This window comes from Chelonia mydas, chromosome 3 (assembly GCF_015237465.2).
Source record: "Chelonia mydas isolate rCheMyd1 chromosome 3, rCheMyd1.pri.v2, whole genome shotgun sequence".
Classification (NCBI taxonomy): Eukaryota; Metazoa; Chordata; order Testudines; family Cheloniidae; genus Chelonia; species Chelonia mydas.
Genome location: NC_057851.1, coordinates 158,287,649 through 158,308,973, shown reverse-complemented (window position 1 = coordinate 158,308,973; position 21,325 = coordinate 158,287,649). Strand labels below are relative to the sequence as shown.

The window sequence follows — 21,325 nt, the reverse complement described above, 5'->3', positions numbered from 1 at the left end:
AATGGCAGACAATCATTTCCTTCCCTTTTCCCTGGAGCAGATGCCATAGCATTGCAAGCATGGAGCCCATTCAGCTCACCGCAGCAGTTATGACCATTGTAAACACCTCACATATTATCATGCAGTTTATTCAGAACCAGAACCTGAAAAACCAGGCGAGGAGGCAACAGCAGCGCGGTGATGAGGACATGAACACAGATTTCTCTAAAACCGTGGTCCCCAGCAATTTGGAGATCATGGTGTTAATGGGGCAGGCTCATGCCACAGAACACCGATTCTGGGCCCAGGAAACAAGCACAGAGTGGTGGACCGCATAATGTTGCAGGTTTGGGATGATTCCCAGTGGCTCCGAAACTTTCGCATGCGTAAAGGCACTTTCATGGAACTTTGTGATTTGCTTTCCCCTGCCCTGAAGCGCAAGAATACCAAGAGTACCTCACAGTTCACAAGCGAGTGGCAGTAGCCCTCAGCTACCGGTCAGTCGGGAATCAATTTGGAGTGGGCAAATCTACTGTGGGGGTTGCTGTGATGCAAGTAGCCAATGCAATCATTGAGCTGCTGCTATCAAAGGTAGTGACTCTGGGAAATGTGCAGGTCATAGTAGCTGGCTTTGCTGCAATGGGATTCCCTAACAGATGGAACACATATCCCTATCTTGGGACCGGACTACCAGGGCAGCCAGTACATAAACCGCAAGGGGTACTTTTCAGTGGTGCTGCAAGCACTGGTGGATCCCAAGTTTCACCAACATCAACGTGGGATGGCCGAGAAAGGTTCATGACGCTCACGTCTTCAGGAACTCTGGTCTGTTTAAACGGCTGCAGGAAGGGATTTACTTCCCAGACCAGAAAATAACTGTTGGGGATGTTGAAATGCCTATAGTTATCCTTGGGGACCCAGCCTACCCCTTAATGCCCTGGCTCATGAAGCCGTACACAGGCACCCTGGACAGTAATAAGGAACTGTTCAACTATAGGCTAAGCAAGTGCAGAATGGTGGTAGAGTGTGCATTTGGACGTTTAAAAGTGCGCTGGTGCAGTTTACTGACTCGCTCAGACCTCAGCGAAACCAATATTTCCATTGTTATTGATGTTTGCTGTGTGCTCCACAATCTCTGTGAGAGTAAAGGGGAGACGTTTATGGCGGGGTGGGAGGTTGAGGCAAATCGCCTGCTGAATATGCGCAGCCAGACACCAGGGCGGTTAGAAGAGCACAGCAGGAAGCGCTGCACATCAGAGAAGCTTTGAAAACCAGTTTCATGACTGGCCAGGGTACTATGTGACACTTCTGTTTGTTTCTCCTTGATGAAAACCCGCCCCCTTGGTTGACTCTAAATTCCCTGTAAGCCACCGGCTCTCCCTCCTTTGATCACAGCTTGCTTGCAAAGGAAATAAAGTCACTGTCATTTAAAAAACATGTATTCTTTATTAATTGATTATAAAAATAGGGACATAACTCACAAGGTAGCCCAGGTAGGGTGTGGGAGGAGGGTAGAAGGGAAGGAAAAGGCCACTTCAAAACTTGTTGAATGACAGCCTTCTGTTGCTTGGGCTGTCCACTGGGGTGTAGTGGTTGGGTGCCCGGAGTCTCCCCCCCGCGTTCCTGGGTGTCTGGGTGAGGAGGCTATGGAACTTGGGGAGGAGGGAGGACAGTTAAACAGGGGCTGCAGCGGCAGTCTGTGATCCTGCTGCCGTTCCTGAACCTCCACTAGACGCCGGAGCATGTCTGTTTGATCCTGCAGTAGCCCCAGCGTTGCACCATGCCTCCTCTGATCTTCCTGCTGCCACCTCTCCTCATGTTCATCGGCCGCTTTCCTGTACTCTGCTATTGTGTCCCTGAGATAGCCTTTGGGACGGAGGAGTGAGGCTTGAAACATTTGCAGCTGCTGGCAGGAAAAAAGAGAGTGAAGTATTTAAAAAGATACATTTTACAGAACAATGGCTATACTCTTTCACAGTGAACAACACTATTCACATTACATAGCATGTGATTTTGGTACAAGGTCGCATTTTGAATCTTATATTGAGTGCCTGTGGCTTTGGTGTTAGAGATCACACACGCAGTGCCGGGCAACAGAATTTGGCTTGCAGGCGGCCATGGTAAGCCACAGTCTTTCGGCTTCTGCAACCTTCATAACAGCAGCGCCCTCCTCTCCCATACCAAGCGAAGCACATTGAGTTGGCCTTTAGTGCTGCGGTTTTCCTCTAACGTGCAGCAGCAGAAACCAAACTAAATCCCTCCCCCCATCCAATTCTCTGGATGATCGCTTTACCCCTCCCCCCACCACATGGCTGGTATCAGGGAAGCCAAACCTGCTAGCCTAACGTGAACAGCTCAGCACCAATGCTCCCCCCCCGCACTGCGTGGCTAACTGCAGGGAGGATTTCTTTTTAGCCACAGGCAAACAGCCCAGAAGGAACGGCCACTTCTGAATGTCCCCTTAATTAAATTCCCCTATTTCAACCAAGTTACCATGAACGATATCACTCTCCCGAGGATATCACAGAGAGATAAAGAACGGATGTTGCTTGAATGCCAGCAAACACCGGGGACCATACGCTGCCAGGCTTTGTCATGGAATGATACCAGATTACTTGCTACTAGCATGGCGTGGAAAAGTGTCCTACCATGGAGCAGGGAATAAGGCTGCCCTCCCCAGAAACCTTCTGCAAAGGCTTTTAGAGTACCTCCAGGAGAGCTTCATGGAGATGTCCCTGGAGGATTTCCGCAACATCCCCAGACACGTTAACAGACTTTTCCAGTAGCTGTACTGGCCATAAATGCATCCCAAGTCCTCAGGGCTACTTAATTATTAAAAAACGCTTTCTTTTATAACATGTATTATATTTTAAAAGGTACACTCACCAGAGGTCCCTTCTCCGGCTTCGTTGGGTTGGGAGGGTATTTCAATCAGGGTGATAAAAAGATCCTGGCTGTCGGGGAGAACGGTGTGCTCTCCCCAAGCTCCTCCTCCTCCTCCTACTCATCTTCCCCATCTGCAAAATCCTCAGGCATGGCGGAGAGTACCCCATCATCGGAGTCCACGGACACGGGTGGGGTAGTGGTGGCAGCCCCCCATAGAATTGCATGCAGCTCAGCGTAGAAGCGGCACGTCTGGGACTCTGTCCCGGAGCGTCCGTTTGATTCTTTGGTTTGCTGGTACGCTTGTCTGAGCTCCTTAAGTTTCACGCGGCACTGTGTTGTGTCCCTGCTGTAGCCTCTGTCTCTCATGGCCTCAGAGATTTTTTGAAATGTTTTGGCATTTCGTCTTTTGGAACGGAGTTCTGATAGCACGATTCCTCTCCCCATACAGCGATTGGATCCAGTACCTCCCATTCAGTCCATGCTGGAGCTCTTTTTTGATTCTGGGACTGCGTGGTCACCTGTGCTGATGAGCTCACCTGGCCAAACAGGAAATGAGATTCAGAAGTTGCCGGGGCTTTTCCTGTACACCTGACCAGTGCATCCGAGTTCAGAGTGCTGTCCAGAGTGGTCACAATGGTGCACTGTGGGATAGCTCTCGGAGGCCAACACCTTCGAATTGCGTCCACACTAACCCTAATTCGAAACAGCGATGTCGATTTCAGCGCTAATCCCCTCATTGGGGAGGAGTACAGAAATCGGTTTTAAGAGCCTTTATGTCGAAAAAAATGGCTTCGTTGTGTGGACGGGTGCAGGGTTAATTTGATTTAATGCTGCTAAACCCGACATAAACTCGTCGTGTAGACCAGGCCTAAAGTATACTCATAGGTCATGTTCAGAAGCTATCTCCCTGGATTATTTGGCCCTAGCTACTGTTATCTCTCTCTCCCCTCTGTAAAAACAGAAACATTCAGAAATGGTTTAAAACATAAGCTTATCATATTGAATTTATTTTCCGTTAATTAATTTTACTTTTTGAATATTGGGAGGTGATATATTATTCTCTTTCTGTTTGGGCGATTTAAGGTTGCTATCAATTTTCAGCAACCAAAGTAATCCCCTCAAAATAAAATAACAATAATAAAAAAATCTCCATGAGCAGATGGCTTTTGATATATCAAGGTTTTGCCATTAGTTTTAGTGCTTAAAATAAACATTATTTATAAGACCACTTACATTTTGATGTTACTTAATGAGGAATATGCATCATTGATTTGACTAGCTTAAGAGGTCATTTAGAACTTGCCTGTTAACAAGCTGTAATCTGCTGAGCACACAATGACTTTGTCTAAAATTATCTGTTCGGTGCTGATCAATGACAATAATTGTTTTGTACCAATCACTGTTGAAACTTGCTAATTACTTTGAAGGGCATACACAGTTGTCTTTTTTAGAAGTGTTAAAACATTCACCTTGGAATTAAAAAGCAATATACTCATAAAACATTGTACTCTCTTGCAAAAGCAAAATTTTCAGCAACTTTTATGTTGCAAATTTTAACATAAACAGAACCTTTGTGTAAAAGCTTGAAGATATACTTTATTCTCTAAACAGCTTGTATCATATAGATGCATGCCCTCATGTGGCCTCTGACATGCAGAATTGGGAAAATGGAATCATAGCATTAAAAACTTTGAAATCTAGTCTACTTTCATTTACACTAGAATATATCTAGAGTACTCCCTTTGAAGTCCATTGAGTTACCCTTGACTTATAATGCTGTAATAGAGGACAGAATTTGACACTTGCGGTGAAATCTTGGCCCCAGTGAAAACACTGAGAGTTTTGCCATTGACTACAGTAGGGACAAAATTTCATCCTTTGTCTTTAAATCTTGAAAAATTTCCATAAAGAAGTTGATCGTGGACCACACAAATTTGAAGTATCACATTAATAAAGATAAGGTACAAAGTGTTGGACAGAGTTCGAAGGAGACTGCTTTAAGGAGAGCACAGCTATAGGGCAGCCAAGTTACTCCTGCCTAATAGCAGTAGTGAGGCCAAAGATGAAAACATACAGTGCATTCACACACTAAAAATTTTGTTTAATCCCAGATCTCTGCAAATATGCCCATTTTCACTATTCCCCTTCCTCTCCTTTTTTTACTCTGCATGCTTGTTGTGTATAAGAACGTGAATGGGAAAGGGACACAAGAATTATAACCATGTAGTGCAGAGGACTATGTCTAATACTTAACCTTCGTTGTAGCAGCTTACATAATTATTATTTATTATTTTATATTACAGGAGTGCCTAGTAGTCCAAACCTGTTGTGTTAGATAGTATACAGATATACAGTAATAGGCAGCCCCTCTCCCAAAGACCTTCCAATGTGCAGTATTGGCAAGAGATTTTTAGCGGGTACGGGGTACCGGAAAGACTTGGGGCTAGGCCTGCCCCGCCGGGGGTGGGGAGTGGGGGGAGAGGTTGGGGCTGCGCTCTGTTCCTTAAAGAAGCAGGAGGTGGCTCGGGAGGGCATTCATTCTTTATATGGCTTTAACAGCACAATATATATGCTAACAAACTTAAACAAAGGCTTTGTTTAAATTTGTTAGCATATGTATTGTGCTGTTACCTTGGTCAGGAGTCCTCAAGAGGGGAGGGGTGGGGGGAACGGTCGCTGTTTAGGGGCAAGAACAACAAAAAAAAGAGAAAAATCTTCCTCTTGTTTTTGGTAACTGTGCTGGGGTGTTCAAATTTTCCAGGCACCTACTAGGCAGAAAGAGTTCCTGGATAGGGTTAGGAATGCATCTGTGGTATCAGTCCCAGCATCCTCTCCTTTCCCAGTAGCTAGCGAGTAGTTTCTCATCTGGATAGTGCTCCTGGGCAGTGGGACCCCAATCTTTTGCACATTAGCTAGTAGATTTAGCCCTTTGGCTTTTAGGTGTCGAGTAACATTTCTAAGTCCTGTGTTTGGAGCTTGGGCTGTGGGGATGGGTGTTGGGAGGTGAATGGGCATGCGAGTGATATCAGGCTGTGATATAAACCTGAGAGTGTGCCAAACCAACCTGATCTCCTTCTTTGAGAAAGTAACAGATTTCTTAGACAAAGGAAACGCAGTGGATCTAATTTACTTAGATTTTAGTAAGGCGTTTGATACTGTGCCACATGGGGAATTATTAGTTAAATTGGATAAGATGGGCATCAATAGGAAAATTGAAAGGTGGATAGGGAATTGGTTAAAGGGGAGACTACAACGGGTCCTACTGAAAGGTGAACTGTCAAGCTGGAGGGAGGTTACCAGTGGAGTTCCTCAAGGATCAGTTTTGGGACCAATCTTATTTAATCTTTTTATTACTGACCTGGGCACAAAAAGTGGGAGTGTGCTAATAAAGTTTGCGGATGATACAAAGCTGGGAGGTATTGCTAATTTAGAGAAGGACAGGGATACCCTACAGGAGGCTCTGGATGCCCTTGTAAACTGGAGTAATAGGAATAGGATGAAATTTAATAGTGAGAAGTGTAAGGTCATGCATTTAGGGATTAATAACAAGAATTTTAGTTATAAGCTAGGGACGCATCAACTAGAAGTAACGGAGGAGGAAAAGGACCTTGGAGTATTGGTTGATCATAGGATGACTATGAGCTGCCAATGTGATATGGCTGTGAAAAAAGCTAATGTCGTCTTGGGATGCATCAGGAGAGGTATTTCCAGTAGGGATAAGGAGGTTTTAGTACCGTTATACAAGGCACTGGTGAGACCTCACCTGGAATACTGTGTGCAGTTCTGGTCTCCCATGTTTAAGAAGGATGAATTCAAACTGGAACAGGTACAGAGAAGGGCTACTAGGATGATCCGAGGAATGGAAAACTTGTCTTATGAAAGGAGACTCAGGGAGCTTGGCTTGTTTAGCCTAACTAAAAGAAGGTTGAGGGGAGATATGATTGCTCTCTATAAATATATCAGAGGGATAAATACCAGAGAGGGAGAGGAATTATTTAAACTCAGTACCAATGTGGACACAAGAACAAATGGATATAAACTGGCCACTAGGAAATTCAGATTAGAAATTAGACGAAGGTTTCTAACCATTAGAGGAGTGAAGTTTTGGAATAGCCTTCCGAGGGAAGTAGTGGGGGCAAAAGATCTATCTTGCTTTAAGATTAAACTTGATAAGTTTATGGAGGAGATGGTATGATGGGATAACATGGTTTTGGTAATTAAATATTCATGGTAAATAGGCCCAATGGCCTGTGATGGGTTTTTAGATGGGGTAAGATCCAAGTTACCCGGGAAAGAATTTTCTGTAGTATCTGGCTGATGAATCTTGCCCATATGCTCAGGGTTTAGCTGATCGCCATATTTGGGGTCGGGAAGGAATTTTCCTCCAGGGCAGATTGGAAGGCCCTGGAGGTTTTTCGCCTTCCTCTGTAGCATGGGGCACGGGTCACTTGCTGGAGGATTCTCTGCTCCTTGAGGTCTTTAAACTACAATTTGAGGACTTCAATAGCACAGATATAGGTGTGAGGTTTTTTTTGTAGGAGTGGTGGGTGAAATTCTGTGGCCTGCGTTGTGCAGGAGGTCAGACTAGATGATCATAATGGTCCCTTCTGACCTAAATATCTATGAATCTATGAAAAAAAATTAGAAATGAGAAGTGTCATATCTAGAGAGAGATCTCAGGTAAAACAGGAGAAGACAAAATAAAAGGAAGGAAATAGAGAACAGTATGTAGGGAAAGTTGCATAAGGGATGGAGGGAAAGAGAAGGCAAAGAGGAAATATACACAGAAGTCAACATGAGAAAAGATACATTGATATATATTACAGGAAAGAAAATGTGGAGTGGGAGCAGCCCTCTGCACTGGCCCTCACATCCTCTGAATAGGGGAAGAACAAGCTGCCTCTCTGTCTCTGCATGTCCACATAGGAATTAATCTGGTTTTTAGTCAGCAGCCACTGAAATTACAAGAATTCTTACAATTCTGCTGCTAATTACTTCTTACTTCCATTTCCAAAGAAACAGATATCACAGTGCTAAACCTAAAGTGATTTAAAATAATCAACATTTTAGAGTCACCATGGTCAGAATTAAGCAGCAGAGCTAGTTTGAGCAGTGTTGTTGATTAAATTCTCGGGAAATTCTAGTCATAATTGGGGCCTAAAATTTAAAATACATAGAGCTATGAATCCCCCTCTCCTGATGCTATGTTTAGGAGACCACATGGCCTAATATAGTGTATTAATAAACAGGACTACATTAAGGTAATTATTTACATGTAAGAAATTTCCCTTGATCTTTTTTCTACATAATTCCCATCAGTTTTGTTGGAAGGATAGCATTCTATGAAAATATTATGACTAATTACTTAACAAATAGCCCTGTACTGTCTTTCTTCTTAATAATAATGAGTATAGTGTGTGGTCGGCACCTTGCAGGATGATGCCGCTTGCCTGCAGGACCCAGGGAATGGTAGAACATGCAGTGCTACCGGAAACCTCATAGAGACCCTGATTAAAAAGCCACTGAAGTTAGTGGAAAGTCTTCTACTAACTTCATTGGGCTTAGGATCAGACCCACAGTGCACAGCTGAGAGTGCAGTAGAGCTGGGGTGATACAATGCTACCCACTGTGAATGATTACAACATTCTGGATTCAGAGTAACAGCCGTGTTAGTCTGTATTCGCAAAAAGAAAAGGCGTACTTGTGGCACCTTAGAGACTAACCAATTTATTTGAGCATAAGCTTTCGTGAGCTATAGCTCACTTCATGCATCCGATGAAGTGAGCTGTAGCTCACGAAAGCTTATGCTCAAATAAATTGGTTAGTCTCTAAGGTGCCACAAGTACTCCTTAACATTCTGGATGTTCTTCCTACCCCAATTACAGGACCTGTGCCACCAGGTGCAATGACTGTGGGAGTAGACGCCTGTGCAGATCCCCTACTCCCTGCCACACCTCAATGCAGGCAATGACTTAAATCGCTATTCGTTTATAATCACTGTCATCTCTTGACAACATCTCTAATAATGTTTGCATTTAATATTTAATTCATGCTACAGTTTTAGTACAAGACTTACTTCTCACCCTCACTGTATTAATGGAAAGATATATTTACGTATATGCGTGATGTCACTTTTTAAAGCACCATCACCCTTTGAAAAATATAACATGTATTTTATAAGCGTATTGCAAACTGTTTTCACTACTATATTGCATGAAATATACTAAAGTAAAATTATATTTCTTCTAGATTCAGAAAAGATGGCGAGGCTATTATATTCGAAAATATATCCATAATTACTATGCACTGAAGAAATATCTGGAAGCTATTTCTGTGAATAATGAGATTGTCAGGTAAAGATAAAAAAGAGTGATAAAACTTTAATTTCTTCTTCAGAATTAAGTGTGTGGGCGATTAAGGGATTTTTTAAATGTTTGCATTGAAAATTGGTTGTTGACAGTGAAAAATATAAAGACTTAGGTCTACATTCTGTATCTGGTCCCCATACAGAATTTCCATTGATTTCAGTGGTCATTTGCTGTTGCCATGAGTCCTACAGAAAACCTGACAACTATTAGGGAGCTGGTGTGTTGAGACCGCTGCCTCTCATGCTGACCAATACGGTCTCATTGTTTCTTTGTGCTCCCCTGTCTGTCTGTATCCACCTGTTGTCGTTTCTCTTAGAGTGAATGCTTTTTGGGGAAGAGGACTATCTTTCTGTTATGTGTTTGTACAGTGCCTAGCACAGTGTGGGATTGGCCTGTGATTGGAGCTCTGCAATTGCAGCATAAATAAATGATAAATAAATAATAAATAAAAACATTGCCATCCAAATTATTCCCAGGTGTAACTCTACTGACCTCAGCTTCATCAGAGGACCCTTACATTTCAAGACTTTGTTTTTCTTTAAGACAGGTAATTTACAGATGTCAGAAATGCTTCTTTATTAGAGACATAATAAAACACTACTGCCAGCTCTTTGTAGGGTTCCTTTCAACAGTTGATACAATAAGGCTCTGTACATATTTTCATTAACATGATCACTGAGTAATTTACCTTTATTATCCCATCTTTTCTTTGCCCTTACTTCGATTGTCTTGAAAGACAGTTGTCTTGCCTGTTAGTGGAATAACTTGGACACTACCCAGGAAACTTTGTAGGTGTTCAAAACAAAGAAGCAAACAAACTAAATCAACTAAACAAAAAAAAAACCTCATCTATTTTTGTGAGCTAAATGTAAGTTGTTTAGTTAAAACTAATTTCTGCAAATCTGGGTCAAGGTGACATTGCAAGAGACATAGTTCAACCAGATTATTAATTATTATTATTTTATTAAAATAATAAAATGTTATGCAAGTGTATTGTATGAAATACAATTTTTTTTTTAAAAGTCTGTAGTTATTAATCTCCAGTATTCTTCTGTAAGAGTAGCTGTCTATTCTTTTATGGTGCACCTTCTTTATGATAATATGTAAATTATCATGTCTCATCAATGTGTTGCTTTAGAAGTAATATAACTGCCTCCATCCACCTTTTGTTTACTGTTCATTTAGACACAAAGCTGGTTCATATTTCAACCACAGAAACCAAATTTGAAAACAATTGTAATGTTGGGAATTGTATTTGTATCATCTCTACATCCTGCCACATCCAGTCCGAATTCTGACAACATATCCCAGGTTTGCTTTTTTCTGGGCAGTGATATCAGTAAAGCTATAAATTTAATCACTATCTAGGATTTACTCTTGACCCTGCTGGAAGTCTAAAATGAGTACTTTGTAACTGGATGAACTGCTGAGATGCAAGTCTACTTCCTTGTTCAAAATAGTTCAATCATCTCCTCTTGGTTCCTGAACCTGAAACAAGAGCAAGTAACTGACCTACAAGACTATGACATATATAGATAAAATAAGATAATGAGAAGTGGCATTTCTACTGTACTGAACATGGATTTATTGCAGTTTATATTTTGTTTTTTCCCCCAATATGTCTTTTCTTTGTTTCATATACCATATATTTGGTATTGTACTGCATTATTTTTGTATTCTGATGTTTGGCTCTTTCATTAAATTCCTTAATGGTTGTTTCAGATCATTAATATGCGTACAGTGTCAATACACTATGTAGATATTTTGTTCAAATCTTGAGTTGTGGCAAATAGGAGAGGAAATGATTTCTTACTATTTCTTTTAATGTATAGAGCTATTGTTTTGTCTGTCATTTATCAGGTCCATCGTAGATGTGACATATTCAGTCTGTTAGGTTTATTTCTCTTGTTGATATGTTTATACTCTGCTTCTTTGTTTATCTGAATTCTGGCTCTTAGGGATTCTGGAATCCACTGACAGTTTACCTGTGTGCATTTTAAGCTTTATTTTAGGGTAAGTTTTCTTGGTGCTGATCTGTTATTTTTGAAGTCCATGTTTTCTAATACTTTTATTCATTATTAGCATTTAATAACAACAATTAATGCTATTTCATCTTTGTGAATTAAATGGTATTATAAATACCAACACTAAATTTTTGAAAACTGTGTGTGTATATAAATATTTATTTATTTAATCACTGAGGCGAAGTAGTGTTACTGTGCACAGGCCACCATGCAACCTTGGATTTAGTTATAGTTCATCTACTCCATAGTTAGTGGTATAGTATTTTATTTTAATACATATGCAAGAATATATTTTCATACTGAGACAAGACGTTTTACAAAGATAAATTAGTTTGATTAGTTTAAAGGCTGAGTGTGCATTTGGTAGACATATACACTTGTAACCTCTTGCCCGATATGCAAAAACTGCCCCAGGTTATGAACAAGAAAACGATATTATGAAATTAAAAATTAGCCATAGACATGGTAGCATTAATAAAACATTATTAAGTTTGAGTGCAGAAGAACGAACATCCTTTACTTATGACAGAAACTCAAAGTGGAAGTCATATTCTCTTTCGCTATTATTGTATTAGATAGATGTTGGTTTTGACTGTTACTTTATGTCTCGTAACATTAAATGTATGATGCAATCGTTTGAAAACATAGCTAAATTAATTTCCTGACTAATTTCATTAGTATATCCTTCTGTTGATCTTGGTAACTATTTATTATTAGTCTATCCACTAAGTTTTTTTTTTTTTTACTTAAACCCAAATTTGCCCTGCACATTAGAAATAAATTGTACATTTTGTAATGAACTTGTCAACCAAATTGATCAGATACAATACATATTTTGTGTATTGAAAGAGAATCAATGGATTTTCTCTAGAAATAAGTATCACTGCATAAATCTCTTCACTGGCATAAATTAAAAAAGTAGTGTTCACTGCCCCCGAGCACCTACCTCATAGACTCCAGCAGGCATGCAATGGGGACCTGTGCCTGGGCCATGTTCTCAACTCAGATAGATTTTCCTCCATCCAATCAAGAAGTGCTGCCAAGCACATTGGCGAGGAAGTGCTGGGCCTATATCATGACCATGTAATGCATGGGAGTGCTACTGAAGGTTGGAGAGAGGTTCTCTGCATACTTCTCTCCCCCAACACACCATTTCAGGGACACTCACAATTTAGTTGTAGTTGTAACTATTTATTTAGTGTATATAAAAAACATTTAACCTTTTATTACAATAAATGCCATGAATAAAAATGCATAGACAAATGAGAAGAACTAAGTGTCTAAAGATGCATCCTTATAAAATGATTGATTTTTCCTACAGCTTTACTATTACAGATATTTTGAAAGTTTGGGCCAGACTCATGGTACACTTCTGCAACGTATTAATAAACCTGGCTCAGGTTAAGCCACGTTTATGGCTGCTTTTCATCCCCAGAGTGAAACAAAGCAGCTGAAGCATTACTGATGAAACTGTCCCTTAATTAACTCATTCATCCTTTAGCTGCTTTCATCAAGACTTTTCCTTTAGTGCTGTGTCAATGGTATTAGAGCTCTGAGCTTCTCCACATAACCCGAAAACCAGCTTTGACACAACACTGAAGCAAACACTTTGGTGGCTAGAGCTGCCAACTAGATGGAGTAAATGCACATTAAAGTTTGTCATTACAATAGGTAGTATGAGTTTAGGAAGACTGCTTGAATGAGAAAGCTACGAGCAGGCGACCAGCTTGGCTTAATGGTGAAATCCTAGCGGATCTTAAACATAAAAAAGAAGCTTACAAGAAGTGGAAGGTTGGACATATGACCAGGGAAGAGTATAAAAATATTGCTCGGGCATGTAGGAAAGATATCAGGAGCTGGAAATCGCACCTGGAGCTGCAGCTAGCAAGAGATGTCAAGAGTAACAAGAAGGGTTTCTTCAGGTATGTTGGCAACAAGAAGAAAGCCAAGGAAAGTGTGGGCCCCTTACTGAATGAGGGAGGCAACCTAGTGACAGAGGATGTGGAAAAAGCTAATGTACTCAATGCTTTTTTTGCCTCTGTTTTCACTAACAAGGTCAGCTCCCAGACTGCTGCGCTGGGCATCACAAAATGGGGAAGAGATGGCCAGCCCTCTGTGGAGATAGAGGTGGTTAGGGACTATTTAGAAAAGCTGGACGTGCACAAGTCCATGGGGCCGGACGAGTTGCATCCGAGAGTGCTGAAGGAATTGGCAGCTGTGATTGCAGAGCCCTTGGCCATTATCTTTGAAAACTCGTGGCGAACGGGGGAAGTCCCGGATGACTGGAAAAAGGCTAATGTAGTGCCAATCTTTAAAAAAGGGAAGAAGGAGGATCCTGGGAACTACAGCCCAGTCAGCCTCACCTCAGTCCCTGGAAAAATCATGGAGCAGGTCCTCAAAGAATCAATCCTGAAGCACTTACATGAGAGGAAAGTGATCAGGAACAGTCAGCATGGATTCACCAAGGGAAGGTCATGCCTGACTAATCTAATCACCTTTTATGATGAGATTACTGGTTCTGTGGATGATGGGAAAGCAGTGGATGTATTGTTTCTTGACTTTAGCAAAGCTTTTGACACGGTCTCCCACAGTATTCTTGTCAGCAAATTAAGGAAGTATGGGCTGGATGAATGCACTATAAGGTGGGTAGAAAGCTGGCTAGATTGTCGGGCTCAACGGGTAGTGATCAATGGCTCCATGTCTAGTTGGCAGCCGGTGTCAAGTGGAGTGCCCCAGGGGTCGGTCCTGGGGCCGGTATTGTTCAATATCTTCATAAATGATCTGGAGGATGGTGTGGATTGCACTCTCAGCAAATTTGCGGATGATACTAAACTGGGAGGAGTGGTAGATACGCTGGAGGGGAGGGATAGGATACAGAAGGACCTAGACAAATTGGAGGTTTGGGCCAAAAGAAATCTGATGAGGTTCAATAAGGATAAGTGCAGGGTCCTACACTTAGGATGGAAGAATCCAATGCACCGCTACAGACTAGGGACCGAATGGCTAGGCAGCAGTTCTGCGGAAAAGGACCTAGGGGTGACAGTGGACGAGAAGCTGGATATGAGTCAGCAGTGTGCCCTTGTTGCCAAGAAGGCCAATGGCATTTTGGGATGTATAAGTAGGGGCATAGCGAGCAGATCGAGGGACGTGATCGTTCCCCTCTATTCGACACTGGTGAGGCCTCATCTGGAGTACTGTGTCCAGTTTTGGGCCCCACACTACAAGAAGGATGTGGATAAATCGGAGAGAGTCCAGCGAAGGGCAACAAAAATGATTAGGGGTCTAGAGCACATGACTTATGAGGAGAGGCTGAGGGAGCTGGGATTGTTTAGTCTGCAGAAGAGAAGAATGAGGGGGGATTTGATAGCTGCTTTCAACTACCTGAAAGGGGGTTCCAAAGAGGATGGCTCTAGACTGTTCTCAATGGTAGCAGACGACAGAACGAGGAGTAATGGTCTCAAGTTGCAATGGGGGAGGTTTAGATTGGATATTAGGAAAAACTTTTTCACTAAGAGGGTGGTGAAACACTGGAATGCGTTACCTAGGGAGGTGGTAGAATCTCCTTCCTTAGAGGTTTTTAAGGTCAGGCTTGACAAAGCCCTGGCTGGGATGATTTAACTGGGAATTGGTCCTGCTTCGAGCAGGGGGTTGGACTAGATGACCTTCTGGGGTCCCTTCCAACCCTGATATTCTATGATTCTATGATTCTATGAGTAGTTTATGCAGATGATCCACACGCACACAAAAAAAGATACCAAACTGCACCATCATATATGTTCCTTAATTCACATATTTTAGAATAGTGGAAAAGCAGCATCACTTGCCCCATAACCTCAGCCGTGCAGAACACAGTGCCATCCACAGCCTCAGAAACAACTCTGATATCATAATCAAAAAGGCTGACAAAGGAGGTACTGTTGTCATCATGAATAGGTTGGAATATGAACAAGAGGCTGCTAGGCAGCTCTCCAAAACCACTTTCTACAAGCCATTACCCTCTGATCCTACTGAGGGTTACCAAAAGAAACTACACCATTTGCTCAAGAAACTCCCTGAAAAAGCACAAGAACAAATCCGCACAGACACACCCCTGGAACCCCGACTAGGGGTATTCTATCTGCTACCCAAGATCCATAAACCTGGAAATCCTGGACGCCCCATCATCTCAGGCATTGGCATGCTGACAGCAGGATTGTCTGGCTATGTAGACTCCCTCCTCAGGCCCTACGCTACCAGCACTCCCAGCTATCTTTGAGACACCACTGACTTCCTGAGGAAACTACAGTCCATCAGTGATCTTCCTGAAAACACCATCCTAGCCACTATGGTTGTAGAAGCCCTCTACACCAACATTCCACACAAAGATGGGCTACAAGCCATCAGGAACAGTATCCCCGATAATGTCACGGCAAACCTGGTGGCTGAACTTTGTGACTTTGTCCTCACCCATAACTATTTCACATTTGGGGACAATGTATACCTTCAAATCAGTGGCACTGCTACGGGTACCCGCATGGCCCCACAGTATGCCAACATTGTTATGGCTGACTTAGAACAACGCTTCCTCAGCTCTCGTCCCCTAATGCCCCTACTCTACTTGCGCTACATTGATGACATCTTCATTATCTGGACCCATGGAAAAGAAGCCCTTGAGGAATTCCACCATGATTTCAACAATTTCCACCCCACCATCAACCTCAGCCTGGACCAGTCCACACGAGATCCACTTCCTGGACGCTACGGTGCTAATAAGCAACGGTCACATAAACAGCACCCTATACCGGAAACCTACCGACCGCTATGCCTACCTACATGCCTCCAGCTTTCATCCAGACCACACCACACGATCCATTGTCTACATCCAAGCTCTACGATACAACCGCATTTGCTCCAACCCCTCAGACAAACACCTACAAGATCTCTATCAAGCATTCTTACAACTACAATATCCACCTGCTGAAGTGAAGAAACAGATTGACAGAGCCAGAAGAGTACAACCGCATTTGCTGCAACCCCTCAGACAGAGACAAACACCTACAAGATCTCTATCAAGCATTCTTACAACTACAATACCCACCTGCTGAAGTGAAGAAACAGATTGACAGAGCCAGAAGAGTACCCAGAAGTTACCTACTACAGGACAGGCCCAACAAAGAAAATAACAGAACGCCACTAGCCATCACCTTCAGCCCCCAACTAAAACCTCTCCATCACATCATCAAAAATCTACAACCTATCCTGAAGGACAACCCATCATTCTCACAGATCTTGGGAGACATGCCAGTCCTTGCTTACAGACAGCCCCCCAACCTGAAACAAATACTCACCAGCCACCACACACCACACAACAGAATCACTAACCCAGGAACCTATCCTTGCAACAAAGCCCATTGCCAACTGTGTCCACAGATCTATTCAGGGGACACCATCATAGGGCCTAATCACATCAGCCACACTACCAGAGGCTCGTTCACCTGCGCATCTACCAATGTGATATATGCCATCATGTGCCAGCAATGCCCCTCTGCCATGTACATTGGCCAAACTGGACAGTCTCTACGTAAAAGAATAAATGGACACAAATCAGACGTCAAGAATTATAACATTCAAAAACCAGTCGGAGAACACTTCAATCTCTTTGGTCACTCGATTACAGACCTAAAAGTTGCAATTCTTCAACAAAAAAACTTCAAAAAGAGACTCCAATGAGAAACTGCTGAATTGGAATTAATTTGCAAACTGGATACAATTAACTTAGGCTTGAATAAAGACTGGGAGTGGATGGGTCATTACACAAAGTAAAACTATTTCCCCATGTTTATTTCCACCTCCCCCCCGACAGTTCCTCAGATGTTCTTGTCAACTGCTGGAAATGGCCCACCTTGATTATCACTACAGAAGGTTCTTCCCCCCTCCACTCTCCTGCTGGTAATAGCTCACCTTACCTGATCACTCTCGTTACAGTGTGTATGGTAACACCCATTGTTTCATGTTCTCTGTGTATATAAATCTCCCCACTGTATTTTCCACTGAATGCATCTGATGAAGTGAGCTGTAGCTCAAGAAAGCTTATGCTCAAATAAATGTGTTAGTCTCTAAGGTGCCACAAGTCCTCCTTTTCTTTTTGCGGATACAGACTAACATGGCTGCTACTCTGAAAAGTGTCACAATTATTTGTCTTAGTTAATTTATATAGGCCTTAGATTATCGGAAAAGTTAATACTTTTTAAACCTTAAAACATTTGCTAAAATTAATTCTTTATTTATTTAATGTCATAGTTATATGGATTTATATCTGCAACATGCCAGAGCTAGAAACAATTTGTGTATATCATTAGAAAACCTGGAATCACAACTCCTATACAGAATAAAACACCCATTTCACTTTTGGGATATCATGAGATATCGGACCTTAAAATCAATATTAGTCCAAGACTGCATATTGCCATGCCTAGTTCTCTGACCAGCTGATTTTAAACCCTTGCTTTAACTGATCTACATTTAGAGGGAAAGAAAGCAACATTTTTGATATTGCCTATAAAGAGCAAAAAAGAGTTTTGGACTTTTGAAAATAGTCATGGCAAAATAGATTAGAGAGTAGAGTGAGGATTAGAAAGTTTAACATATAAAATAAATGCACCTTATTCCATGATTCCATGGTTGCAGAAAAACAAATATTTGATGGTTATCATGCTGACGTGTGCAGTTTGTATATATCTATATATATATCCATTTATTTTAGACACCTACCTTCTTGAGGTTTGCAAGTTATCCTTTTTAACTAACTTAGTCATGTCAACTACTTGTTTAAATGGAAGCTAGGACAATTTGGCAGATGATATGGTAGTGTGGAGTGGAGAGCAATGGGAACAACAGGAGCGCTTTTGATTCATTTTTGATCAAATTCAAAAGTTGCAACCTTTTATTTACACTTTCTTTAGCTATGGTTCTTATTCTGTTATTTTTAAAATTAAAACACAGCAAGTAAAGAAAATATCCTATCATTGTAATAAATCCCTGACATTAAGGCCTGTTTTCCAGGGTTTTTGATGCATGCATGGTAGGTCCTTTATGAATTCTGAGCAGACTAGTGTGAATGCTGGTAAACATTTGGTTGACGCAGCTGTGCTTCTTCCTCTTATTCCTTGGAAGAAGGTGTTTTGGAGATGAAAGGCAAAGTCCTATCATCAGGCTGTGAGGAAGCTGTTAATACAGTTTAAATTTACGAAAGAGGAAGATAGTGTGTATCCCAGGTAGAATCATAGTTTCCCCAAATTTATCAGCGGGATGGATAACGCTATCAGCTGTGAGGCTGCACACTCTTTATATGTCTGGGCTGAGCTTGTTTGTGACATCACATTGTAAAGTGAAAGGCTGTAGGCCAGAATTTTCAAACTTAACTTCAACAAGAGAAGGGGTTGCCTCAGTACTTCTGAAACACAAGCCACTTTTAAGTAAGTACCTAAGTATGGATTTAAGAGCCTAAGTTTTGGCACCTAGAGTTGTGGATTGGGTTGTTTTGTTTGTTTGCTTACGTTTTTAAGAAGCAACCCTTATCTAGCAGCAACATCTTTACCATTCAATTGAAATAAAAGTTGTCCTCATTTAGTAACTGCCCTCATTTAGTAGTCATGTGTTCACCTCACAATCCTCAGGAGAAAGTAAACTTAATAGAAGCTGAGTTTAAAGCTATAGAGTGACATAATTCAATTTAACAGAAATTGACCTAAAATATGATTAAGTAATAATAGTAATATAATATGTGAATTTGCATATCACGACAGACTGGCTCATGCATACTTGAAGCCGTTATTTTCATATGAATTAAAGACAACTGTAAGAATTAGCTCCTATGATATCTGAAGAAAGATTTTTTTAATCTCATGATAATACAGACTTAAGTATTAGTTTTGTATACATAGGTCAAGTCTTATAGTAAATTCATAATGCTAACTGCAGAGCTCCTTCCTCCCCAGTGAATTTGCTACGGTGCAGTATGCAACCCTACAAAGCACCAGCTCTGCACTGCCTCTGCTGAAGCCCCAGCACAGGGTGCATTGTAGGGTGGGAGCAGGGCAGGGCAGGCCATAATAAGAAGGGGGCTGAATCAGGGTGGGAGGAGATGTGGCCAGGGCACACCCACACTCCAGCTATTTCCCACTGCTGCAAACCCTCTAGCAGGAGTCACAAGGTAGGGTAGCCCTAGCATGTGCCATAGCCCTCAGCAGCAGCAGAAGAGGAGAGACAAAAGCAGTCTCCTTAGTGCCAACAAAGGGATGAATCTAGCCCTTGGGCTCTTATCTACTTCAGGGACATACTGTGAAATTAAATTTCTTAATGTTTATACAGTCCTTTGAAGATACAGTAGTAACACTATGCTGTATGAATCCTTAGTATTATTGTTTCTTTCCTTTCTGTTTTAACGTAGCTATAACATTGGTAACTTATTCTGATTTGCTGAGAAATTTTCCACAACATGTTTTCCACAATTTCCCTTTGTAGTTTGTATGAATAAATCATTTTCTGTATTATCTATTGCTGTTTAATGAAAAATAGAGATAGAGCTCATATACCATGTAGTATCTGAATATGGATTTGTTGGGAAGTTGCATATATATTTGAAAATCCACACATTCAGAAAATGTCCAATACTCCTCATTGAAGTTTCTCTTCTACAGAATAGACACAGCACACTACCTTATTCAGAAACATTTATAAAGCCTTATTTTTTCACAACTGTAAGAGCTGGCAAAATGATTACATGGAGAAATATGCCAAAAGCAATTAGCATAGGCTATAACTCCCTATGATGTAGTAGAATTAGCATTTTGTTTTATGTGAAGCAATTTCCAATCCACAATAAGCAAATGGACATCACTTCACATAAATTAGCATGGTGGTGCTATTATATCATAAAAATTCACAGATGATGTCAGTTTCCAACTGTCTGATTAACTTACAGTTCTTTGACTAACTTTGCTACATGTCAGGAGTGAAACTGGAAGTAGGACTATGGGACATAACTAAATAGAAAAACAGTAAGATACACATTGCTTTGCAAGGGTCTATCATCAGAAAATGGCACCACATAATCACATTATCTTCAGGCATAGAACACAGTTAGATTACAACATGGCAGAAAACTAGCAACAACAGTGGCAGGATGCTTGGTTTTGGGTTCTTGTATAAGCAAGACAGGTAATTTACAATTCCTGTGTCATCTGACAAACACAGACTTAAAGTTGGCAGCCCTCGCTGAGTTTAGACTTAGCAAGCATCACGGCATAAGGAAACTATTGTTATCATCATTAACAGTGATTCACACAAGTGCAGGACTTGGGTAAAGGCTGACATACCACTGGAACTATGTATTAAGCATGTCTTTAATGGTGTGTAGGGCCTTTGGCGTGTTCTCTTCATTGTGGTGAATTTCACCTGAATACCAGCATCTGTTTACTTAGAAAATAAAATAGAAATATTTAATTTTGTGTTGGAAAAATAGTAGTTATCATTTTTAGCCCATTATTCATACTTCACCAAATAATAAATAAATAAATAATAATAATAAAATCCCATTTTAATAGATTGCTGGGACAGGTATAGTATCCATTAGGCATGAAGATGTCCCATAAAGGTCACAGTATTATTCTGGGAGCTTTGTCTAATAACACCATAGGGCGGATGGGGGGGAATTATGTGAATGAGGGTGACCATCAGTGAGGATTTTGGAAAAGATGTCATCCCAAAGAGGTCACTGAATCATACAAGTTAGCGATGCAAAATACGTATTAGATCATGTTTACCTGACAATAAAGGAATGTTTGCTGCAGAACATTTATGAATCTTTTTTTCCAGACTAGTTTAAAAAATCCCACGATTCCATCAATTTCTTTTAAGAAAGGCATACAGCTGACATTCCCAGCTCAGCTTAAGCCACTAACTTTTCAGTTGACAGCTGAATGTGCTGGTCCAATGCACTACAGACATATAAAAAAGTCTAGTCTAATGAAACAACTGAAAATGTGCTAAATGAAGATTATTCCAAAGATTTTGGCCCTGGTTCTCCAT

General features: G+C 41.2%; 1 protein-coding gene across 4 annotated transcripts in view; it reads left to right on the top strand.

Annotated features, from left to right (window-relative positions):
• Positions 1 to 21,325, top strand: part of SPATA17 (spermatogenesis associated 17) — a 152,884-nt gene that overhangs the window by 18,388 nt on the left and 113,171 nt on the right. For all 4 annotated transcript variants that reach the window (XM_037895718.2, XM_043543646.1, XM_007064745.4 and 1 more), the window contains one exon: positions 9,115 to 9,218. In XM_037895718.2, the coding sequence (XP_037751646.1) occupies positions 9,115 to 9,218 (104 nt within the window). The remainder of the gene's footprint in view (positions 1 to 9,114; positions 9,219 to 21,325) is intronic.